The 26,012-nt window shown below is 39.4% G+C and overlaps 1 protein-coding gene across 3 annotated transcripts in view; it reads left to right on the forward strand.

Moving 5' to 3' along the window:
• dpp10 (dipeptidyl-peptidase 10 (non-functional)) overlaps positions 1 to 26,012 on the forward strand; it is a 274,909-nt gene that overhangs the window by 209,601 nt on the left and 39,296 nt on the right. For all 3 annotated transcript variants that reach the window (XM_042494908.2, XM_042494909.2, XM_088082895.1), the window contains 2 exons: positions 15,050 to 15,102; positions 22,215 to 22,296. In XM_042494908.2, the coding sequence (XP_042350842.1) occupies positions 15,050 to 15,102; positions 22,215 to 22,296 (135 nt within the window). The remainder of the gene's footprint in view (positions 1 to 15,049; positions 15,103 to 22,214; positions 22,297 to 26,012) is intronic.

Below are 26,012 nucleotides of genomic sequence, written 5' to 3' on the forward strand. Positions count from 1 at the left end.
GTTCAGATGCCTTTGCAAGTATTTAAACCTTTGAAATCCGAGCAAATTGGTATGATTACTTTTGAAAACATGGAACAAAACCCTAACCAAAGAATTGTTCCACAAATTGCAAGAAATTATTAGATTCTGAAAAAATAAATAAATAAATAAATAAACAAGGGAAAAATGTCAGAAAAGCTTTTATTTAAAAAATAAAAAATATATTTAGAATTGTTTACAGAATTTATAATAATAATAATAATAATTATTATTATTATTATTGTTATTGTTACTATTATTATTATTATTATTATTATTATTATTCCTTTTTGTCTTCCTTCCTTCCCTCCCTCCTCCTCATTTTTAGTTCATTTATTTTGGCTGATTTTTGGGTCATTTCTTCTTCTGTTGCTCATAGGAAAGGAGGAAAGAAAAGAAATCATGACTATTTGTTCAGGTTTTAGAGGAATTAATGTGGAATTATGATGGGTTCAGTCAGACCCTTCTTCAGCAGTGGCACAGCACAAGGGGGTCTGGCTATGCAAACTGTTGCTGTGCCTCCTTTACATTGATATAGATACATTTACGAGACAGTACTAGAGGGCGTAGTCTAATGTGATGGTGAAGGAGGCCATCTAGCGCTGTAGATGGCGGTGGTCTGAGGCCATTAAATACATCTGTACATGTGGACCAGCCCATTCTCACTTTTGCTCAGTCCTACGGTCGTATCTCGGAGCGGCCTACCCTGCCCACAATAGTGCCACCACTGCCACTGCTACCACTACTGCAGTGTTTCGACTGTATTCGTACGTTATCAGAAAACATGACTAAATGCGGTTGAAGGGAACCCAAAGTATAGACAGCAGGCTTAGTCCATGTCCATATATGTATCTAACAATGAGCATAAATGAGCTGTTACTCCTCACTCCTGCAGTCTGACGAAATGTGAACCTCGTCTTTGCCCTTGTGTATTGTGTTTGTGCACATGCTGTAATGGGATCAGCTAAATGTTTAACATATAAATGTGAATCCTTTTGTCAGTGAGGTGCCAAAAACTGTTCACACTGCACAACAATGCTGTGTCTACGTATGAGGTCATGTCCAATCATTACAGGGTTTTGTGGAGCATCTGAATGCAGAGTGCTTAATTTAATATGCATTTAGTCATTTAGTATTACATGCATTTTTTTTCCATCATTGCTTTTGAAAGTATTTTTTTACGGGCTCTAATATGGGTTTGTTGTAATCCCGGCCTTTGATCTGGGAATGATTTCTGTGCTTGCGGTTAATGGTAACCTGTAATGGATGATGAAAAGAATAACAAAGGCACCTGGCTCTGCTCGAAATGAGTAAATGAGTCTCCTGCTAATCACACACTTTGATCCCATGCAAGCTTTGAACTGTTTCGTTGTTCTATGCGGCGCAGTGTTTGCACCCGGGGGTTATGGAGCTACGCTCGCTGGTTTTATGGATCCGCGCTGACATGAGTGAAGGAGTCTCCCCTTCCAAGGTGTTGGAGAAAGCTTTTTTAGCATCACCTGTCTGTAGGATTACATGCCGTTATCTGACTGCATCTGTATCCTGCAGTGATTAAGCTTGATAAAAGCTCATAATCTCTGGGATTCCTGTTTGTCACCGCAGACAGCCGGCTTGTGTTTTTTAGCCTTGTAGACATCTTGTAATTCTCTTGTCAGCACAAATCCTCACAGCCAGGTGACTTTTGCAGTCTTTATATGTCACCTGATGGTATCTTTGTGAGCCAGTGGTTTCAGTCATATGTTAACATTTGATTCTGATGGGGGACTTTCATTCCATCCTCATCCTTTTTCTTGTGTTACATTCAGATGCCTGTTTGACACAGCTATTTGATATTTTGAAACCCGAGCAGCTTGTTTTATTTTATTTTATTTATTCATTTATTTATTTTCAAAAAATAAGGGGAAAAAGGCACTGACCAACATGACAAAAAATGTCCCTCAAATAACAAGAAAGTACAAGGTGACAAGAAAATGATCTAATTAATCTTAAAGAAGAGGGGAGGATTATTAGAAAATATTTTTTTGAGAAAGGGTGAAATGTCCAGAAAACTATTTTCCTAATTATAATCATTTAAGATTAAAATTACATTACAGAATACAATTAAATTAATTATCTAAAAATAAATACATATATTTTTGACTCTCAGGCTTTTTTTAGGTCAATTTCATATTTGTTTTTCACTTTTTATGTCTATTATTATTATTATTATTATTATTATTATTATTATTATTATTATTATTATTATTATTATTATTATTATTATTGTTAGCTTATTTTCAGGTTATTTTCTTTTTCTTCTTTTTACTTATTTGTTGCTTAGCTTTGGGCCTTGTGCTTAATGCCTGCTTCTTATATTTTTAAAAGAAAAAAAGAAATCAAACCAACTTGCTCAGGATTTAAAGGGTTAATATACAGAGCCTCTGTTCCTTTTCCACTGAAACTAAAGCACCATTTAAAAAGCAAAGAAAAATAGGTTCCTAGCTTTAAGCTATGAAGGCTCAGAAATGTGTGGGTTTGACGCTGACTGATTTGTCACTGATTCAGAGTGACGGCCTCCATTGTTTGCATGTCAGAGCATAAATGGATTGGATGCTTGCATTTGTTCTGTATTTTACAAGATACAAGATTTCAGCTTGTTTCTGCTGTCAATACAAAAGTTAAAAGACATTTTCATACAACTTTGTCTTGAGTGTGTTCTCAATATGGTCTTACAAATCATTTATTTTATTAGAAGAGTTTCTAGTCCTTGGGCCTAAACTACAGATTGAAAGAAGAGATGAGCTCAGTTTTGCATGCGAGTGGGGAGTCATAGACATAATGCTGAATTCAGAGGCGGGACCAAGTCATTCTTTTGCAAGCCACAAGTAGGTTCAGGCATGAAAAGTTGCTGGTTTAGAGAAAGAAACATGGCGAGGATGTACCATGAAATGACTCAAAGTTCACACAATTCTGAATATGCATTTCTGTGGGAAAGTCCCACAGAGAATGTGGGTGTTTGTGACCCATCCACAACCCAACCTGCTACCTTACAAGACCACTCAGGACGGCTTCCTTGTTCACTCCCATCAGTGCATTGGCCATTTGATTGAAGCCTTTTTATAATACATGGGATATGTACAAATTTGGTTGTAGAACTTTCTGTAGAAAAACTCGTGAATAGTTTGTGAAAACAGTCTGAAATGATACACCTTTGATAAAATCATGTAAATGTTTTTTAGTGCCTCTTAAATCATTTTTTCCTATCCTTGATAACGGCCTTCCTCTCTACCTCCCTACACTTGTATTTTGATATTTTGAATGTAATTAATTTGCCGAGTAGAGACAAAAAACACAATTGGGGTGGGGGATAAATTGAATAAATTAAATGTATGGCGGCATGGTCCACATGAGATGTATAAAATTACTTTATCGTGAACATAGAGTATAAATTGTCATGTTTGTTTTTATAGCCACTGGCATGAGGCTCGCTTTGGCATTTTGTTTTTCCCTCTTGGTTTACACAGAATAAATCATCACAATAAACGGTGTTGCTCTAACAGTCAAACTTAATGGGTGGTAGTGGCGGTAGCTTGAGCAGGTGAGGCTTGTGTTTAGCTACAGATCTCCGATCGTGACTATTTGGTCCCACTTTGCGACCACAGACCACAGACCACAGACCACAGGTGCCACCTAGAAATCTTAGCAATCTATGAATTGGAGAGCTGTTAGTTTGTTTCCAGCTCGGAGTGGATCAATCCTCTTACCGCTGTTACAATTTAACTTTCTGCTAACGCTAACACCCAACTGGTGACTGGCAGCTTTAAATCCACAGCAAAAACATCGACACTTCTGGCCTGAGACAAGCCGGGTCTTTCAAAATAAAATCCCCCTGTGTTCCACTTTGATTTATTTAATTATCACAGTACTTTACTGTAACCATACTTTATTTAACTTTATACTTAACTTTATTTGAAATTTTAAGAGTATCTGACTAAACCGTAGTTCATGTAACTTTATTTAATTGCAGTAGCTACTTTATTTGTAATTGTAGTTCATTTATTTATTTTGCATTTTAGTAGTTTATGGTAGTTTAGAGGAGATTTTAAAATATGAAGATATATATTTTGCATTGGGATATAGCTTAAAAATATTGTGATATTATTTTAAAGCCATATCATTCAGCCCTAAGTGTATCCATAGAATTTTTGGTCATACAGTCCCCTTTTGCATTTGTGTATTTCAATTTAATTATAATAATATTTTATTTAACTTTCTACTAACTAACTACTCTAATAGTACTTTATTTAATTTTGTACTTTACTTTATTTAACATTTTAACAGTACTTTATTTAACTTAATCATAACAGTAGTTGATATACTTTATTTCATGACAGTAGCTACTTTATTTGTAACTGTAGTTCATTTAACAATTTTGCATTTTAATAGTAGTTTACAGTAGGTTAAGGTAGATTTCAAAATATAGAGATATATATTGCGTACTGCGGTATAGTCTCAAAAATATTGTGATATTATTTTTCAAGCCATAGTGCCTTGCCCTAAGCAAATAAAAATGAAATGAATTTGAAGAACGGAATTACTTTTTGCTTTTCAAATTTTGTAAAGATAATTTCATTATCGTGGAAAACGATATTATGGATATTGTGCCAGCCCCAAGTCTGACCCTAATCCATGTCATGTAACTAAAGTTCAAACTTCTGAAAACAAAGGGAAAGAAGAGACACACTCGGCTGAAAGGGATCAAATAATATCCAAACAATAATATGTCACTTGATGATGTAAAAACAGCACCTGCGTCTCTGTATTCTGTTTGTAAGCACATTTCAAATGTGTTTGAATGGTGTCTGCTGCAGTAAATATTGATACCAACTATATTAAATCTACATCTCTAAGATTTTGCCAACAAAATACAAACAGCATGCTTTGTGATTTTGTTGTTAAGTAAAACATCTGCGTTCCATCCACTGTCCCCAAAGACTCATGGCTGCTGTTGTGTATTCTGTTGTGTCTAATGTATTCTGAACATCAATAAATACAGAAAATTATGAGACATAAAGAAAGTGAGTAGCAGTAGGAACAAAGTCAACAATCACAAATCCCACGGAAATCAAACATACATTGAGCTTTGCATGCCTGGGTAATATGACAAAAATGCTGTGAGATGTTAGAAATGCATCACTCTGAGATGACTCACGCAGAGGTATATATCCCTCTAATACCTCTGAGCTGTATCGGGCGACTGTGGGCAGTGTTGCAACTCATGAGCAGGACAGCCTTATTTGAATGTGGGATTTAGAGGATTTTGCATCAGTATGATGGAGCAGCCTGCAGTGAATTATCTTGTATTCAAAACATTTTTTTTCACGTCATATTCTAAAAAACACACACACTGTATCAATGCAGTACCTAAAAGAGTCTCAAGAATAAATATTGACATTGCACATTTCTGCAAACCATGGATACATTACATCTGTACTAGGGCTGTCAATCGATTAGAATATTTAATCACCATTCATCGCATGATTATCCATGGTTAACTCATGATTAATTGCAAATTGATTTTTTAACTTAATGTACCTGTATTTTTCAAGTTTTTTTTTATTATGTTTTTAACGTGTTAACTTTGACAGCCCTAATATGTACGCTTCATATATAGCAAATAAAAGAAACCCATAGCATTTCTCCATACTTTAATTCCAATTTTGTGTTGTGATAACACTGTAGATAACACGTTTTTGAGTTCAGGAACAAAAAAACACTTGGTTGGGCCTGTTACCAAACCTCTGCTGGGATTGTTAAAACCACGGACTGTATAAAAAGATGGACGACGCTCCCCCCTTACCCCCGCTATGCTCAAGTAAAGCTTAAATATCCCACATATGGCCACTGCCATTTTGCACTGGTGATGTCATTGAGAGCTGGAGTTTGCACAGTAGCAAATTACCCGAGAGTTCCCGCCAAAACTCCTGTCGAGCAGCTCTATTAATTGTGAGTGCATGTCCCAACTGTCAAACTTGATGGAGAATTTCTTTTAGTAGAACTGAATAACTCATTAAAAACAAACTTTAATTATTTAATTTGAGTTTTTTAATTTGGCCTATGTTCCATTCACTAACATGGAGGGGCAGGCTTTATGACTTAAAGCCAGACACCAGGAGGCGATTCAGATTGAAATATAGAGTTAGAGTTAATATTCTTTAAGTTGAAGTATAAATTTGCCCCTATTAAAGCACAATTATTAAAGCACTTCTTATTGTCATTGCCCACTGTATGTGATTTATTTTTTATTTTTTTAAGTATTGTCTTAAGCACCATTTAGGTAGAGGAATTGGAAAAAATCCAAACAATACCCAACTGTGTCCACCCTGAAAGACACAGTTCCCTCTATCTACACTGAATGGGTCCAGACACCTATCATGTTGGAAACAATGGAAGTCAACTCATTCACCATCAGACACAGACTGGCAAGATCTGCTTGCTAGGTTGGCAGAATGGTCACCCTCTCTCTCTTAACTAAAATAATGGCCCTTTGAGACAAACACTCGGCTTAGCTCCTTAGTATGCATACCACACACACACACACACACACACACCAGTTTTCACTTGTATTTTAATTTTTCTTTGGTACTCGTTAGTTTCTTTGTCCTCTGAAGTTATGTATATATTGTCATTTACTCCTTGTTTTGTGCTTGTTTATATTCCAATCTTTTTATAAATTCAATGAAATGTCAGTCATAAGAAAACAACAACAGGAAGTTTGACTAATAAAAATATAGTTTGTCTTTGTCTTCCAGGGTTGTCTCCAACGTGTCTAATCATCTGAATGTGTCAGCTGGAGCTATACAAATAAAACCCAAGCTGTAATAAACTGTAGTTTTCCGTCAAGATTGCTGTAGCCTGTTAGTGTAAGATTTTTACCATGTCAAAAAGCAAGTCTTGTCAAAACAAAACAAGAAGTGTCCAAGATCTTCTATTTAATTAGACTTAGAGAGCAATCTTTGGACATTTTTGTTGTTGTTTTGGCTCCTTTGTTCAAGTTTTGGCCCAATCAAAGCAGATGGTGATGCAGTTTCAGCCTTTTGAAGTTTCGAATTTGGATCTTTGAGTACAAGCCCGGACCATGGAGCGAAGATGAAATAGATCTTCAAGTTATCTCAGAACCACACTAATGGTGTGTTTTTTTGCAAAGTCTCTAAATGGGCCTCTTATAATGGGACGCAAGTGCAGTGCTGCAAACATGAAGGTGCAGAAGTTCAAAGCCCAGAGCTTCTTGCCTGTAAGTGTACCCAGAGGCGACAGTTTCAGTGTGCTATACAGTATCAGCTGCACGTATCCCACAGTTCAAAGCTTTGTTATTCTGTGGTAGTCATTTGGCCTGACATGTTTTCCACTGTACAGATCCATCCAGGGAGCTACTCCCTCCTCACTATTGATTTTCTCTTTGCCTATAGTAAGTGGGCTGATGCCGAGCAGGGGAGGGGGAGACTCACTTACACTTCCTCTGTGGTGACACTCCCAAGACACTCTTTAAGTGTCTGGGCTGTTATTTTTTCTCTTTGTTTTGCTCAGATGTTGTAATTTCATGTCATACAATAGTATCTCTTGGGAGTCAACAAACAGCTCTTGTCTGGAACCAGAGCTTTGGGTTCTGAAAGTTTTCTAATAATACAAATTACACGCAGACAGGGATTGTCATTTTTTTAAATTAGGTCTTTTTGTTATGTCTTTACGTAAAGGGATAGTACCTATTTTTTTAGGTGGGGTTACATGGACTACTTATCCATAGTCAGTGAGTAACATATAGTAGATGTCAGTCAGCACACTTCCATTTTGAAGAAGCAAGCTGGAGTCAGACACGGAAGCTTAGCAATATACTGCTGTGGAGGGGCCAGCTCGACCTAAAAAAGTCAGAATCATTTTAAATGTAAGTTAAATTGAGGGTTTTTTCAATGCACTACATTTCAGCCAAACAGCCCATTTCAATGGGGTGGCTGTTCAAGGTGTTAGCTCCCCATCTGCAGTCTTGTTAAAGCCACGGGGCTCTCCGATTTTACCTCACTGAACACAGGAGCTGCTGGTCTACCACTGCCTCAGTCAGTTAGTACGTTTGTTATTGTGTAACTTTGGTGAATCCAAACTAACCCCTTTTTAAAATACAATTTATTTAGCGCAACAGCACTAACAGCACTTTCTGACCAAACAGCTGACCAGTGATGGATGAGAAATGTAGTGCCAAAGGAAAAGGCTGTGTGACAGCGAGGTAAAGCAGTGAAAATACTCTAAATACAGCACAACTTAGACTGATCTGTAGGTAGGCCTTTTTTAAAGTGGCTAAAATACATTATGATATCAACCCCTGTGTGGTGCACTCCCTGTCTGTTTCTATAAACTGGGAGCACCACGACCGTCAGTTATTGACTGTTGATTAAACTACAACTGACTGTAAATAAGTTTCTCATACGGCCCCACTTCAAAGTCCCTAACTATGCCTTTGAAGACAGAGTAATACACTGAAAACATTTTCAATTTATAAATCACTTTCTGACGTTCAAGTGAAGCAGTGAAAATACTCTATAGTGTACATTTAAACTGGTACTTTTTCTTTTTAGGCTGTTAGTTTTTTGACATGTCAGGTTCTGTGTCAGTCTCAGCTTGTAACATAGATAGTTACCTTTCAAAATAAACCTGAGGGGAAACAATTAGTTTTGTTGCCTAAACCTAAAGTAATTTAGAGTTTAAAAGAGTTTAAAAAGGTTTTTTTTAAAAAAAAAAGGATAATGGGTTGGGTTAAAATAAGTAAGTTTGTGATGTAAATTTAAGTAACTTACATTCTCACTGGAACGGGGTTCGGTCCGGGCAGGGGCTCTTCTGTGCGGAGTTTGCATGTTCTCCCCGTGTCTGCATGGGTTCTCTCCGGGGTCTCCAGCTTCCTCCCACAGTCCAAAGACATGCAGCTCAGGTTGATTGGTGACTCTAAATTGCCCTTAGGTGTGACTGTGAGCGTGTATGGTTGTCTGTCTATACCTGTCGGCCCTGCGATAGTCTGGCGAACTGTCCAGGGTGTACCCCCCCCCCGCGACCCTTATGAGGACAAGCAGTTACAGAAAATGACTGACTGACATTCTCACTGTCACTCACTGTTTGAAACTAGACACAATCTCTGGTCTCCTGTGTTAAAGTCCTGTGTTTGTTTGAACCTCCTATCCCACTCAGACTTTCTTGCTCTTAGCTTACGTCATTGCCACGGCCCGCTGATGGGTTTACACTGGAGATAGTTTAAAGCCTGGCATGTCATACTAAAGGGCACCTTGTGCAGAACAATCAGTTTTCAACAGCGACTGACCAAGCTAATGCATTTAATGCCCTGGGAATTGGAGTAGGCGTACTTTACAGTAAAATAAACCTAATAAAATCATAAAAGGGTTTCCAAAGGATTTCGATTTGATAAGATGCTATCAAACCCTAAGCCTAATTGTCAAATCACTCCAAAAGATGTGGCAGCATCAAGGACAACATTTAATTTCCTTTTTGAAACTATGTTTTAAAAATGACAAATACATCTACCTTGTATCATATTGTCAGAGGTGGTCGATATCTGCTTTCAAAGATCAACTTTGTAATATTAACAACATTTTGTTCTATTGGCACCCATGCTTTTGGTTTTGGATATTACATTCATCTTCACAGCCCACATTGTATTTGATTGTTGAAAATGTCACAACCTTTTTTGTTTTATCATCAAGCCGGCGACAAAGGTCACTGCCACCATGTGAGTCCTACACCTCATTTAATGGAGTCTTGCTGAAAAGTTCATTTTAGGGCTCATTTGGGGCCTATGGAGGGTTTTTCAATTTCATGGCAGAAAATTAGGAAGTTTCGCTGTGTCAGAGTTGAGAAATGTGTCGGAGCACCTAGGAGAATCAACTTTTACTCCTAGGCTCAGTTCTCTGTGAACACAGAGAGACATTCGTAATAATGGCCACAAATTTATATTGAACACACTCAACCTCTGTGTCAACTGCAGTACATTGAGTATGCACTGAGAAGTTACACTCTGCATAAAGTCGATATGAGTCACTTGGAGCTGGTGGATCCTGGTCTCTCTAAACACTCATTTACTTTCACTATGAACAAGAGTGTGTATTATTGATGTTCTAGCTTATTGTTATGGGCTGTTCATGGGTGCTTAGGCTGGAATCCAAAGCCTCATTGTAGTCTTTGTATAATGTCTTTATAACTGCCATAAGCCTCATTAACATCTGTTTAGTTTCTCAGGCTAGCACTTTGGAGAAAAAGATAATAGTATACTTTGTTCTCTGTAGGGGTTGAGTACCATTTACACTGCAACATAAACCTCGTATCATATGTAATAGTTTACATTTAAGGGAGGTGCAGCGTACTGTTCTGTATTGCCAACTTCTGTACAAAATATCGGCTTCTGTGGCTGCTAAATTCTCCTCTGTGTTCAAAAGTTAATCGCAAACTTTATATACAGTATCTGATGTCGGGTATAGTGGATTTGTTGGGAACAGCTGCCTTTCCCATGCGGGAAGCAACATAGTAAAGCTGTGAGCAAGAAAACCAAAACTACACTGGTCCAGTCACAGCTGTGATGATATACAGTACAACAGCTTAACCTCGAGCGTGATATTGCTTTTATACAACAGTTCAATAAGCGTCATTTATTAGTTAATAGTAAGTGACAACAGATTATTATTTGATTGTTCATTTTATTTTATTTTTTTGGTTCTACTGACATAAATAGTTCCACAACCGCTGGAACTGGCAGCTGTTGCCTACTTACACATTTTCATGCATACTAGCTTGCTAATCTGTAAAAGCTTGGTCTACATGTTTTGCGCAGCTGCTTGGTATCATATACATTTATCTGTGTTTTTCCGGTGAAATAAGAGTCTGTTAACAGTTGCTTTGGCAGCCTGTGTGAGTCAATTTGACCAGACTGTACATCGCCCCAGCGTGTGCCCATGATATCTGTCTCCCATGTACCACATGAGACAGTTTGTGTATGGTGGTGTATCTCATGCTTTGGTTGGTGTCAGACGATTCTGTCCCTGTCTCACTGAACATCCACGTAACATCTGTGACAGCTGGTATACTCCCAGTGAACAGCAGTATACCAAAATCCGTCCCTCACATCTGCTCCCCTCCTGGGCTGCTGGTCGAGGGCTTTTGCATGAGGTGGACTTTTTATTTTTTGAGCGATGCTACCAGTCAGACGTGTTTTCCTTGCTCTTCAAACGTTGATGCGGCAAGGTTATATGACTACTGACCGTTACTGTTTGCCTAATTACCAGTTTCTAACACCTGTAAAGGGGAGTGGTACATGAAGAGTTAAAAGTCCCAGTGATGTTGTACTGTACATCACCACTCATGGAATGCCTCTCGACTAATCAGATTGCTTTGTCAGAACTAACTGTTGTAAAATTTACATTAAGATGATATCAGCATGAGACGTTTGGAAGACATTGAATTTGGTTATTTAACAACACAACATAAAACCAACAAAATCTGTCGGCAGTACTTTATATCAAATTGATGTTGGAATTATGTATAATATTGACATTGAATTTTGGCCATGGCCCAACCCAAACCAAATAGCAATGTCTAACGATACCTTAGATGTTAATACCTTGTAACCCATGAGCTCCAAGTTTAACAACAATAATTGTCCAGTTATCTCTACCATGGTGCTTTTAACCTGTAGGTGCTGTTTGGTGCATTTTACGTGCTTGTCATTTTTTTGATTGTTTTGTGTTCATGCATATGGCATACATTTTGGCAAGATTGTGCATTTTTGTTTGATCTTGGAATTTCCAGCTCAGCTCCTACAGTAAGTGTAAAATACACTGTGGAAACTAAATTGTTACATTCATACTGTTAAGTGCAAAAAAATGCTCCATTGAAACCCATGCAATTTTTAATCCCACAGTCATCAAAGTATAAAAACATGCATTATAATTTTTCTGAGTGTCATTCTGGCCGTTTGCCTTGGAATTTGTCATTTTGACTATTTTCCACATATTTTCCACGTCATTTTTACCATATAGAGAAATACATGCTGTTTCCACTGGGCACACTGTCACAATCAATGTTGCAATCACTGACATATCCCGGGCTGTGGTAATTAAAAAAAAAAGTAGTGGCATTATGACAAAAACCTGGCTTTTAATGTGTTAAAATCCCAAAAATGAATGAATATTTGATAATTATGATTAGGACTGATGTTGGTTGAAAAATTGAAATCAATGAAAGTATAATCATAATTATATTAATAATCATATTAATGTATGATTTTTTTATAGTCTGATTTTGAAAAGCTCATTTTGTATGCAGAGCAATATGAGTGTGAGTGTTTGATGCTGCACAAAATATAACAATGTATAAAAATCAGTGTCGCTGCTAATCACTGATATATCCTAGGCTGAATAATTGTTTGGGGGATAATAAAGAAAATAATATTAATGTATAATATTTTTGAAGGATGATTTTGAAAACCGCATCTTGTGCGCAGAGCAGTACGACTGTGTGTCATATTAAAGCAGGCCCAAGGGTCAGTTGCAGGTACCCATACATTTCATTGATGTATATTGAAAAGGTTATGCTGAAATATACCTCAAGGTTTGAGCTTTTTTCTTAGTCAGGCGTGGATAAGATAAGCTCTGTGTGTAAGATGGTATACAGTCAGCGAGTCCTACAAGTTACTGAGAACGTCAAGTCATGTTCTAACCTGTGTGTACTGGGGAGGCAGCATCAAGCTGCCAGCAGGCATAATACACCTGTGAAGAAGAGGAAGTTAAAAATCAAACAAAAAAGGCATAGGGTCTGTTGGACTGGACAGCCTGCAGGAATGGTCTAAAATGAAGTCTTGGACAACACGTTCCACGATGATGCAGAGTTCTTGTAGCCTTTGGCTGACCCCCTCGAGGTGTACCAGGGAGCTCTTAAAGCTCTCATTTGTGCCATCGGGATGTGCGATATTTCTTGCTTTAACAGCCTCTGTAAAATGTAAAGGTGCTGATAGCAGTTGCTCTGGAATGATCTCTGTTCCTGTTTGGTGAGGTATAGCTGCTCTGCTGGTCCCGTTTGAATTGACAGCATGCTCCGAAACTTTCTATCTCTGTGAATGCACAGGAACATAATTCATTTATATATTACACTTTTGTTTTGGCCTTGTTAATGAGATAACCGGGGATAGCTGTTTGTATTGTCATGTCTGAGATGCTATCTTTATTTATCTGCATTTGTAATAAAAAGAAGAGTTGTACTTTTTCTTTCTTGCTGTATGACCTCTCGTTGAATGGCTTCAAACTTTCATGGGGACAATTTCAGCACAAATAGTACACAATAGTGCTTCTTCCAGTCATAGAAATCCCTGTTTAGCATTCCGCCGATGCGTTGCTTTGAAATGGTTTTGCCTACTTTATCGATACCCAGTTGGCGCACTTGTTGTATTTGAAACAAATGTCTGCCAGAGTCATCAGAAATCCCTCTCAGCTGGGCAAATCACTCATTTTGGCTTTTCATTGCTATTTTATTTTATTTAAGAGTCTCGGTCATTCATCAGTCTGTGCTGCTGTCACTGTTTATGTTTGAAACTCCTTTCAGCTCTGGCACAATCCCACACTCTATAATCTTCATGCATATTTTACAGCATTTAAGTGTGTGCTACCTGACTGAAAGAGCCTTTTTTTTCATGGCTCTCCTGGTGCTCCAGTGCACAATAACACTATTGTGTTTCCAAGAGTTCAGGGAGCACCATTTCCTGTTTCAACATCACAATGCTCCTTTACAAAAAGAAATGATTTCCTGAGTTTGGTTCTGAAGAACCTGTGTGATGTGCACACATAGCTCAGTATATTTTGGAATTATACAAATATTACAAGATCCTGCAGCTCAAATTTACTTTAATTTTTTAGGTCACCAAAAAAGAATTCAGTCATTATCTATCTATCTATCTATCTATCTATCTATCTATCTATCTATCTATCTATCTATCTATCTATCTATCTATCTATCTATCTATCTATCTATCTATCTATCTATCTATCTATCTATCTATCTATCTATCCTTCTATCCATCTATCCACCCTTCTTTCTTTCCTTTCTTTCATCCATCCATCTTTCCTTCCTCCCTTCCTTCCCTCCATCACCCCCTTCCTTCCTTCCTTCCTTTCTTCCTTTCATCCATCCATCATCCATCCTTCTTTTCTTCCTTCCTCCCTTTCTTCCATTCACATTTCCTTCCTTCCTTCCCTCCATCCATCCATCCTCCCTTCCTTTCATCCATCCATCCATCCATCCATCCCCTCTCTGTGTGTCTACAGAGTAATGAGAGTAGATTCAGTTAACTTTAATTTAAATCAAGGGCAAATATAAATAGAAAATCACCCCTCACGACACAATTCAATTTAGGATGATAGAAATGTAATTATGCCCCAGCTTACACCCCGTTGTCAGTCCACTGTATCTCTGAGTTTCTACATTAGCAGAACAGAATCTCCTCTTGTAACAGAATCCCCTGTTTCATACCCGAGCTGAATACACGAGTGTCATCCTCCTGATGAAAATGCAAAAATATGGCCTGTTTCTGTGCCCGATCACCAGCCGCGGTCAGAGGTCTATTATCATGTCAGCCACAGCTTCTCCAGGGGGTTTCCGACAGCTTTACATGCACCCCTCTGTCACTGTGAATGCCTCTCTCACTCGCGCTCTCCCTCCGTCTCTCCCTGTCTCTCACGGGCTTTCGGCACACAGGCACTCGGCGATGATGGGTTTCTCAGATGGAATTAAAATGTCTCGTCCCACAGCTGTCACCCATGCAAATTGCATTGTCTACAGATTCTATCACCGAGAACAGCCAGCAGTCTGTTTTGTTTGATGCCGCTCTTCCTTTTCATTTTTTGTCATGATGTCATTATCTGTGGCACTGCTGCCTCTCTCGTTAATGTTTCAGAAGGCCATATTTTAATCTGTCTCTCTCTGTTTCTGTCTCTCTGTCTTTATTTTGCTGCAGGTCTACCGCCACTCCTACATGGCCTCCTACAGTATCTACAATATTCACACACGGTAAGTGTTTCTGTCCTCAGAAGTTGCTGTGAGGCAACATGTGTGGTAAAACAACAAAAAAACAAACAAACAAAAAACAACACATCATCAGGGAGCAAATGCAGCTGTGGGCCACACTGTTTTTGCAAATACTCACAATACAGCACAGGTACTATCAGTACAGGCTTAGTGCAGTGAAAGCATTGTTATAGCCTGTTAACATGTTGCAACATGCATGAGGAGAATTTCACAGAGGAATTGTGGATTCAAAACTTCCGGATGATCTGCTCAACTTTTGAAGAGCTATGTGATGCAATAACACCTACAATTCTACAATTCTACAATTCTACAATTCTACAATTTCATTTAGCAGACGCTTTTATCCAAAGCGACGTACAACACAAGCAAGAATTTAGACTTAAGGAAAAAACCCTTAGTAAGTGCAAAAAGTGCTTCAGGTGGGATTGGTCACAGGTATAGCCATCTAGTGGCAGAAGAAGTGACCCCCCCTCTGTTTTTGTTTTTTTTTTTTGGAAACCAAAGTAATAACCAGTAGCGATCTCAGCATCTGAGATTCAGCAATCTCAGTATCACTACTTACGATGACAATCAACATACAACATCACACAACTTTGTCAGTGCTAGATAATCATTAAGTGCTGGGTTTTGGACCATCTGACTTACTCTACCCCAAAGGGCAAAGCGGAGAAGAGTCAGGTTAAGTGCCTAGGTGTTCTCGGAACAATTGAGTTTTCAATTGTCTCTTAAAAGTAGAAAGGGACTAAGCAGAACGCACAGAGTTTGGAAGTTTGTTCCACCATTTGGGAACAACAGAAGAGAAGAGTCTGGCTAGAGATTTAGAACCGTGCTGGGCTGGAAGCACCAGGCGTCTTTCGCATGCAGAGCGTAGTGGGCGAGAAGGAGAGTAGACCTGGATCAGGGACTCCAGGTAGGCTGGAGCAGTTCTTGTGATTGTTTTGTAAGCCAAGAGAAGTGCTTTGAATTTGATTCTGGCTGCCACTGGAAGCCAGTGAAGAGAAATTAGCAGCGGGGTGACGTGCTCTTTTGGGCTGGTTGAAGACCAGACGTGCTGCTGCATTCTGGATCATCTGAAGAGGTTTGAATGAGCATGCAGGGAGGCCTGCCAGAAGAGAGTTGCAGTTGTCAATGCGTGAGATCACAAGAGCCTGAACCAGAAGCTGTGTGGCCTATTGGGTCAGGAAGAGTCTGATCTTCCTGATGTTGTAGAGGGCATAACGGCAAGACCGAGAAACTGAGGCCACATGAACCTTAAAGGTCAGCTGGTCATCAATCACGACACCCAGGTTTCTGACTGAGTTTGTGGGCACAAGTAGGCTCGAGTCTAGTTGGACACTGATCCGAGGCTGAACAGATGGACAAGCTGGAAAGACCATGAGTTCGGTCTTAGACAGATTTAGCTGAAGGTGGCGTTCCTTCATCCATGTGGAGATATCAGCCAGACACGCTGATATCCAAGCTGAGACCGTTCTGTCATCAGGTGGAAAGGAGAGGAAGAGCTGAGTGTCATCAGCATAGCAGTGGTAGGAGAAACCATGGGAGCGGATCACTGCACCGAGTGAGGTGGTGTACAGAGAGAAGAGTAGGGGACCAAGCACCGACCCCTGAGGAACCCCTGTCGATAGGCCATGTGACCTAGACACCTCTCCTCACCATGACACTCTGAAGGATCTGCCTGTGAGGTAGGACTTGAACCACCATAGGACAGAACCTGAGATGCCGAGCTCAGAGAGTGTGGAGAGGAGGATTTGATGGTTCACCATGTCAAAGGCAGCAGACAGGTCCAGCAGCAGTAGGACAGAGGATTGACCAGCAGCTCGAGCCAGTCTCAGTGACTCAGTGACTGACCGGAGTGCAGTCTCAGTGGAATGGTCACACCTGAAGCCAGACTGAAAGGAGTCAAGTAGGTTGTTGTTCCGCAAGTGTTCAGAGACCTGGTTAAATACTGCGCGCTCCAGTATTTTAGACACAAATTGTAGAAGTGAGACTGGCCTGTAGTTTTCAACCTGGGCGGGGTTGAGATTAGGCTTTTTGAGCAGTGGGGTGACACAGGCTTGCTTAAAAGTAGCAGGAAAAGTGCCAGTTTTTAGGGAAGAATTGACAATGTGTGTGACTGCAGGTTTGATAGTGGGCAGGATGGTCTGCAAGATGCGGGTGGGTATTGTTTCGAGAGGACATGTTGTAGGTTTTGAGCTCAGAAGAAGTCTGGAGACCTCATCCTCGGTCAGAGGAGCAAAAGAGCAGAGTGAAGCGGCAGTAGTGGGTTTGAGCTGATTGGGCCGGTCAGGTTCAGAGAACTGGTTGCTGATTGCAGCCACCTTTTCAGTGAAAAAGGAGGCAAACATGTCTGGAGTCAGTGTAGTGGAAGGCTGAGCAGCTGGAGGAGAAAGCAAAGAGTTAAACACCATAAACAGTTTTCTGGAATCTGTAGCAGCACAGATCTTGTTCTGATAGAAGGCTTTCTTAGAGGACTGCAAGGAAGAGGTAAAGGAAGCAAGTTTCTGTTTGTATGAGGACAAATCAGTGGGTTCTTGGGATTTATGCCACTTTCTTTCTGCTGCCCTGAGTCCAGTTCTTTGTTCTCTCAGAGCCATGGACTTGGTTGTTTTTTCTTGGCTGGTTTGGACACCAGGGGGCAGAGTTTGTCCAGAGAGGATGCCAGAGAGGAACAGAGTGTTTCTGTAGCCTCATTAACAGAGAGTGAGGAGAAGTGTGAGTGGTCAGGCATGGCAGAGCTCACCTCATCAGACAGCTGTGCTGCTGTGAGGGACTTATGGTTTCTGCGGAGGGAAATTGTCTGAGTGGGTGTCTGCAATTGCAGAAAGGCAGCTGCAAATTTTACTAAGAAATGGTCTGACAGATGTAGAGGGGTAACTGTCACATCTGCTATGGAGTCAGCACCAAGTCAAGGACTTTACCAGCTTTGTGGGTGGGAGGATAAGGAGCTAGTACAAGTGCAAAGGAGGAGAGGAGTGCCAGAAAGTTGTTTGCCAGAGTACTGTCAATGTGAATGTTCATGTCTCCCATGACAATCAGTGGTGTGCCATCATCAGGGATGTCAGAGAGTAACATGTCCATTTCAGAGACAACCAGAATATATGCTTTGATGGGAGCAGTGACATTTAGAGCATGATATTCAAATGTTGTGTTGCTGCTCAACGGGCGCAGTGTGGAAAAAGACCAGTTGTCAGGAATGAGCACGCCAGCACTGCCTCCTCGTCCAGTGGAGCGAGGGGTGTGGCTTAGCGTAATGGACTCGGAGAGTACAGCTGGTGTAGCTGAGTTTTCTGGGCGGATCCATGTCTCAGTCAGGGCTAGGACCTGAATGTCTGAGAGTTTCACCAGTGAACTGATGAATTCTGTCTTGTTAACTGCGGACTGACAGTTCCAAAGACCAAAGGTAACTGAGTGTGGGCTGGGACCACTTTCTGGGAGAGCGGACAGGTTTTGCGGATTGCGTGTACGGCAGACTGTGCGTCTTTTCCGGTTGCCAACAATGACCGGGATGCATGAGAGACACATTGTGCGTTAGACTGAAAACAGACAGGCGGCAGCGGTAGTCGGTGTCCTTGCTCGGTGGACTCGCGCAGGTAGACTCGCAGGTCTTTACCCTGTGTGGGCTGACGCTTTCGCTGATGCTCAAGCGCAGTCTGTGCCCTTTTAGGTACCTGAACACAGTCACAGCTGTTTCCAACTTGACTGATTGCGCCCAGCTGAACCGCCCCTGTCTGGTTTCACTTGGGCAATCAATAGAGGGTGTGACCAACGTCAGCTGACCTCACCTATTGTTGCAGAGAGAAACTGAAAGTCCAGTGCTAAGCACTTAACAACCCCCCAACACAAAAACAAACCCAAGCAAGATTCACCTTACCTAAGCTGGCTCAACCTTCTTCTGTCTAAGATTCAGTGCTTGTTTTGTTTTGCACCTCTTGTAGCTCCTGCTGCATCATGAGGCAGCCAGTTCTTACTGACAAGCACATAGCCATAGCATCATGTGACCTAGAAAAGCCAAAAAAGTGTTTCCATTTTAGTTTTGCAAAAAAGAATGTTTTTTTTGAATTGCCTGAAATGCCACCTCATGCGAGCATGTAATGTAAACTCACTATGCTAAGGAAACTGTAAAAAGCAGAGATGCAATTTTGAGGTTCCCAAAGCGGACCCCTTCCTCCCCCGGCTGCGCCTTGAAATCCTGTCCAAGAATATCACAAACAGAAACTGTGACAAGGGACAACCCTGGCAGAGGCCAACAGCCACCAGGAATGTGTTTGACTTTACTTGCTGCCATTATGCAACATATGCCGAATTAGTTATGTACAGATCTGGATTACTGTGACACAAAAGAAAACTTTGCGATTCTCAGTGCAATTCTGGTGTTATAGTGTTTAATATTCTGTGATTTCTAAGCGGATTTATGAATATTTATTTGCAATGGACATCACAGTTTGAATGCTTTTAAGAAATGTCCTCACTTTGTGCCATCCTAAAAGTCAACTTTCTCTATTTTAATTTCCCAAAATGGGCTCAGACTAGTCTGACTACAATGTTTGGATCATGCTGATAAACTGACAACTTCAGCCTTGAAAAATAAATTTCTGGGCAGTTATGATAAAATTAGAAGACTATTAGTTGTCAGGAGCAACACGTTGCCTTATAGGTGGAACTTATGAACATCCTGCATAAAGAGTAGCTGTCACTGTCCAAAGAGCTGATCCCAGACATGCTGGGCTGCAGACATCCTGCCAGCCCTATCAGTCACGGTGATGGACCAGATTCCCACTACTGATCATAGAGGATTAACACTTTATATGGCTGATGAGATTTGCCCCTTCAAACACTGTTGCGTGTTATTTTAGGAAGCTTTGCGATAGATTTCTCAGATTTTGAGCCATTGTGAGGCCCCATTTACACACTTGTGTTTTTGTCTTGGTCAATTCTGTGCTGATCACTCGGTTGTGGGTCTGTTGCTAATTAATGCTCATTTGAACTCATTTTCTTGTTTTACTATAAAAAGGATACATGACTAGTGCAACTATTAGGCCTACCATATACTGGTTTATGAAACATCAGAAAACTTAAACAAAGCCCCTAAAAACAGCAGTCCAAAACATACAACATAATCAGTGTACTCTAACATGCATAGTGGTCACCACAGTAGTTTTGCATTACATTGGACTGTACACTATTGGAAAAATGGGTTCCAGAGGGGTTCTTTTTGAGGGGCTTTTCAAGGGTCGCTGAAAGCATGTGTATTAAATGATCCCCACCTTCAAGTGTTTGAATGTTTAGAACCAAGTTTCAAATGGTGTTTTTAAAAGTAGATGCACCCTTTACTATCATTTCTTGCCATACAATACCACATGCTCTGCCAAATTCTTTTTTTTTTCATGGGGACCTAGTACTTAGTGTTTTTATTCGGTTCTAAATTGAAATCGAGTGCAGGTTTCCAACCCTACTTCACCGTTGAAATACTAATGGTTTGATAAGTAGTAGGTTCACAAAATCTCCACCTTCTAAAAAACATTATTATGAACCATAAGTGTTGTGGGTTGTGCAGGATGAGATGAGATCTGACTCCCAAGAGCCCAGTAAAGCCCAGGCTTTTTTTTATCTGTCCCGTGTGCAGGTTCTAAATGAAACCGTGGAAAGTGAAAGGGTTTGCTATAGGTCTTCCTTGGTGAATTCTTGTTGGCATCCTAGGAAGGTGGAAAAATTTTGGATTGAACCCCCAGAGCAGGTTCTGGATTGAACTGTTACTCCAGAGAAGGGTTCTCTGTAAAACCTCCTATAGAGTTCCAGGGTGGAACCTTTTACAGATGGTTCTAGGTACAATCCTTTATGTTGGGTTTTAGATAGAACTGTTTAAAGTGGTTTCAGGGAACCACATAGGGTTCTTTTATGGGGACAAGCCAATGAACCCCAAGTGTTTCTAGTTAGCACCTTTATTTCAAAGAGTGTATTTGAACATGTTAAAGTGTGTGAACACATTAGTTTAACAGCATTAAAGATATATTTTTACAGTTTCGCACAGTATATACGTAGTTGTATTTACTGGTTGAAGTTTCTTCAGTTATAAACTTAGAGGCTTGCTGTCCACCTGAGTGGACATTTGAAAACCTCCTTGAAAAGTAGATGTTTTAAAAAACAAACATCAATTCCTCAAGAGACATAAAAATTCTAAGGAAAAAGTCTTGACTGAGGTTGTCATACAAATTCATGCATGCAAGAGATAATGTGACACCAAGTTTTTCAAAGCGCTAAGTTGTAAGAAACTGGACTTGCTTAAAGAAGTTTCACCTCTGATCCAGGAGGCCTCTTCAGTTCTGCAAATAAAGGAGCCTCTTGGATGAGAGGTGAAATGTCTTCAAGAAACTCAAGCAAGTCCAGCTGCCTGCTAATTAGCCCTTAGAATTACCATGACCTGAATGACTGAGCATCTTTACCACTGTAACACCAACTTATTTTCACATTTCAGAACCTGGAACTATTCTTTCTTTTTTTTGCTTAACCTTTTGAAACCTGAGCAACTTGGTTTGATTTCTTTTTAAAACATGGGGAGAAGGCAACATCAACTTGTCAAGACATGGCCCAAAACAAAAAAAAGTAATTAAGACGAATTACCCGAAAAAAAACAACCCAAACCTGAAAATAACAGCAACAAAAATCCCCAACAAGAAAATGTCGGGAAATTTGCTGAAAAAATACATTTTCCATATTATTTCTGTAAGATTATTCTAAATATAAAATTATTATAATTATTAATGTATTTTTCAGGACATTTTCCCTAATCTTTCTGATAATTTTCTTATAATCCTTCCCCCTTACCCATATTTAGGTAATTTTCTTGTCATTTTTTACAAAGTTCTTGAAATTTTTGGGACATTTCTAAATTGGTCATTTCTTTTCTCCCCTACAATTTCCAGAAAAATTAAATCCTTGTGCCTCAGGTTTCAAAGGGTTAAAACACTTATGAATGGCATGAATAAGTAACTAAATGAAGTTTTTAAAATGATTTTGTTTGTCCATACAGTGGCAGCCCATGCCCAGCACCACAAGGTGTTTGTGATGACTTTGTTTGTTTGTTTGTTTGTTTTCAGGGAGGTTTGGGAGCTGGACCCCCCTGAGGTGGTGAACTCCGTCCTGCAGTACGCTGCCTGGGGAGTGCAAGGACAACAGCTGGTGAGAACACACAAAGAAACACAGTGTCACTCTGCTGTTCAGCTCCGCCATACTTTGCCAGCATTAGCTTTATTGCATTTCACAGCTAGTGAGGATTAAACTCACGTACTTCATTTTTTAAACATTTACTCATTTGTGCCTCATACATGCTGAAGATTACAGTAATTAAGATATAGCAAACACATGTTTATTTCAAGGAGACATAAGAGTTATTGTGATGAAACCATATTTTCATTGACATTTGACTGTAATTACTAACTGAGTAATGACATTGAGTCGGCAGTAAGCACGCACAAGGTTTCTGTCCTTTCATTATGTAATTAAATCAGCGTGCCCGGGATATAATGACTTTTATAACACAGCCTTCAACTCAGTGTATTTCCTGCTGAGTCCAGCAATCTTTATCAGATGCTGGATTTTCTGCAGAAAACTGAAGCGCAGTATTTTGAAGGCTCTGTGATTGTGGAGCCACCAAAATCAGACTTTATCTTCAGCTCCAGGCCTGGATGAGGTGTGTGTGTTTCTGCTCTTACTACGTGTGTATTTGAACTGTGATGACACACAGAGAAATGTGGTTTTACTACCATCTAATGCAGAAATTCCTGGCTCCACTCATAATGTACTCTGGTTCAATTTTCGAAGGAACCTAATTAAATGCAAATATTCTCCCCATCATGCCTTTTTTTTGTTATTTATCTCCAGCGGACAGATGGGGAGGCTTTTTTTGTTGACAGCTAAAAGGCTAGAGAATAGTAGAGCTGCTTTGTCCATATTTGCAAATGTCAGCGTGTAATTTTTGAGAATAAATCAAACACGACTCCATTAGGAAGTCATTACGGTGATAAGGAGGTGAGAGCGAGACAGATGTGAAGGCTTTCGAGCTCTGGAGTGGCACGCAGCATCATTAGCCAGAGGTGCATCTTTGGAAACAAAGACATAATGTGTGAGTTTTAGTCAAAATCTGTTACTCAGCCTCCTAGAAATTCTTTGGGAATTTGTGTATTCTCATTAGAATTATTATCACGTCTTAAGCTAAACTGTACAGGCATAGCAATAAATTATACTTTTTCCAATTAGATGTTAATTGAATGTGTTATTTGACAATGTGGGCCACCAGATAACATCGAGACAAACACATCCTTCAATAATGCTGCTATGGATTCACTAAGTCCTGTTATGGGCTACAACTCAAAGCCCCTTCTTTAGCTCATATTTGTTTACATTGGCAAAATAACGCATTCAAAATATGATGAATAAGCTGTTAGCAGTTCCTGTTTGCAATATCGCCATGGATGTCCAGACAACTTTTACTGGATGACTTTTTTCCCGAAGCGAACTTAAAAATATAGTTTTTCCTAAGGAAGTTTTGTGCGGAGCTTTTTCTATGGATTCCAAGCAGATTTATGGATGTTTAATCATTACAAGGGATAATGGTGTCAGATATATTGGAGAGCGTGACTCACACTGATTCTAAAAATACACCTTTCATGTCTGTGTGTTCGGACTTCACTAAGTCTTCTTCAGGAGCTTTTGCAGTAAAAACAGCTGAGAGTGTTGTGACAGTACCAAACAGAAACCACATTTTCCTGCCAGGATTATGCCCCGAAAACTGGGTAATCTAAGCTAAAATATGATCTTTTCCTACTCATAATGACTTGCTTTTTCTGCTTAAACCGAACCGTACGTTAAACATGGTGTTGTTGAAACATAAGATTTAATTGTATCCAGAAAATAACTTGCTAATGTAACATATTTGTAGTTTGCACAAACTTAAAATGTCACATTTTTTTCTGGCGATTGAGTTGCAGTATGAGGCTGCAACAGAGATAGCCACAAAAAATAATATCTTTAGTGCAGAATTCAGTCTTTGGTTTACTTTCATGGCATTTGTTGACAATAGAACTATCACTATGCCAGCTTTATCCGTGTAAGTAAAGGTCATGGCCAGACTTTTCAGATCTTATTGTTACATTTAGAGTGGTGTTATGAGGACTTGGAAAAGAAGCTCTTTCTGTTCACAAAATGCCATTTTTCTATTTATTTATTACATTGAACAATGTCATCTACAGCGATCGGAATAAATCTCACAAACTGTCTTTTTGGTTGTCACATGTGAAAAAACCCCAACAATATCTGAATTTCCTGTCTCCTAGTCCCAGATCTCTAACATCCTGCTACAGTTTGATTGAACCAGCAGCAATAAAACCTCAAATAGCCGATTATACTCTTTCTACAGTTGTAGTAATGATCCTTCCCATTTTAGAACAGAACATTGTTCCTGCAGTCTGCGGTTAGATAATCATTCCTCTGAACCTTGGAGCACATGCACAGACTGCCTTCTGGACCGATGATATGTTGATGCCTTGCAGTCAGACAGCAGAAGGCCCTGCTGACTGTGAGGCCGTGTCAGTGCACAGAGAGGCTCTTTGCTAATGAATTTTGATGCAAGATCACATTAGGCCACTGACTTGTAGCTGTTCTGGAAGGCCAAAGAAAGATTATGCTTCTCAGGCGGACTTTCGGTCTGTGTAATGTTGATTGATGCTTGTTTGACAAGTTAGATTTGTTTTTTTGTGACACATGTCAGCCAAGTTCAGCATAGTTTTTTTTTTCTGGAGAGAAATGTGGGAAGCATTTTTCACTCTCAAGTTTTGTTCTTCTATCACAGTAATACAGTAATAGTTGTCTGTACATCCACAGGCGCATTGCAAACAAGACACGTCAGTAACTAGTTCAGCATATAGTTTATGCACAGGCGCCATTTGCACTGTCTCAGGGTGGTTCACCGAAGCCCCCCAGCAGCCATGCCCAAGAATGCATGTATTTATTTAAATAATATTTCAAAATTTTAACCCTTGGAAAACTGGGTATATTTGCTTGATTTCTTTCAAAACACGGGATCAACGAGCAACTTAATAAGGAATGTTCCACAAATTGCAAGATATTAGTAGATTTAGAAAATTATTTTAAAAAGCTAGGGAAAAACTTATAGGGCAAAAAAGAAAAACGAAAGAAACAGTTATAATTATCCTAATTATATATTTAATTATGTTACAAAATAATAATTTTTTAAAAACTTTTTCAAGGTCATTTCTTTCTTTTTTGGTTTTTTGCTTTTTCTTTTTTCCTTTATTTATTTTCAGGTAATTTTCTTGTACATTGTATTAATTTCTTGCTAATTTTTGGGTCATTTCTTCTTTAGATGCTCATTGCCTTCGTCCTGTTTTTTTTTTTTTTTTAAAGAAAACACACCAAATTGCTCAGGTTTCAAAGGGTTAAAGGCCTAAAGACACTTATAAAATAATAATAGTATTGATCTTGTTGTGTGTTCTTACTGACAAAATAAGAAAGCAAAAAGCTAACTTTCTGTGGTCTTTTTATGTACTTATAAAAGTAAACTAAGTCACTGTGTAGGGATGGAAAGTCCCTGCTAAAAGCTGGTTGCGGCCATGAGTGCATTCAGAAATGAAATCTGATGCTCTGGACTACAACGAAAGCATTTTGTTTGATTGTTTTTGTTTTGCTATATGAATTAACAAATGCTGAAATTAAGCACTTTCACTGCATTTGGTGGGCTGCTGTTCCATGCATAAGTGTCTCTGTAAAAACCAACCACTTTTCGTGGCACAGTCACAGGTGGAAACACAAGGACGGGTAGCTAAAACACTTTTGCCTAAATTGCTGCTTGAAACACAGCGACGACTCTAAAAAGCAGC

This window comes from Plectropomus leopardus, chromosome 10, assembly GCF_026936395.1.
Source record: "Plectropomus leopardus strain MGB_pleo_1.0 chromosome 10, ASM2693639v1, whole genome shotgun sequence".
Lineage (NCBI taxonomy): Eukaryota > Metazoa > Chordata > Actinopteri > Perciformes > Serranidae > Plectropomus > Plectropomus leopardus.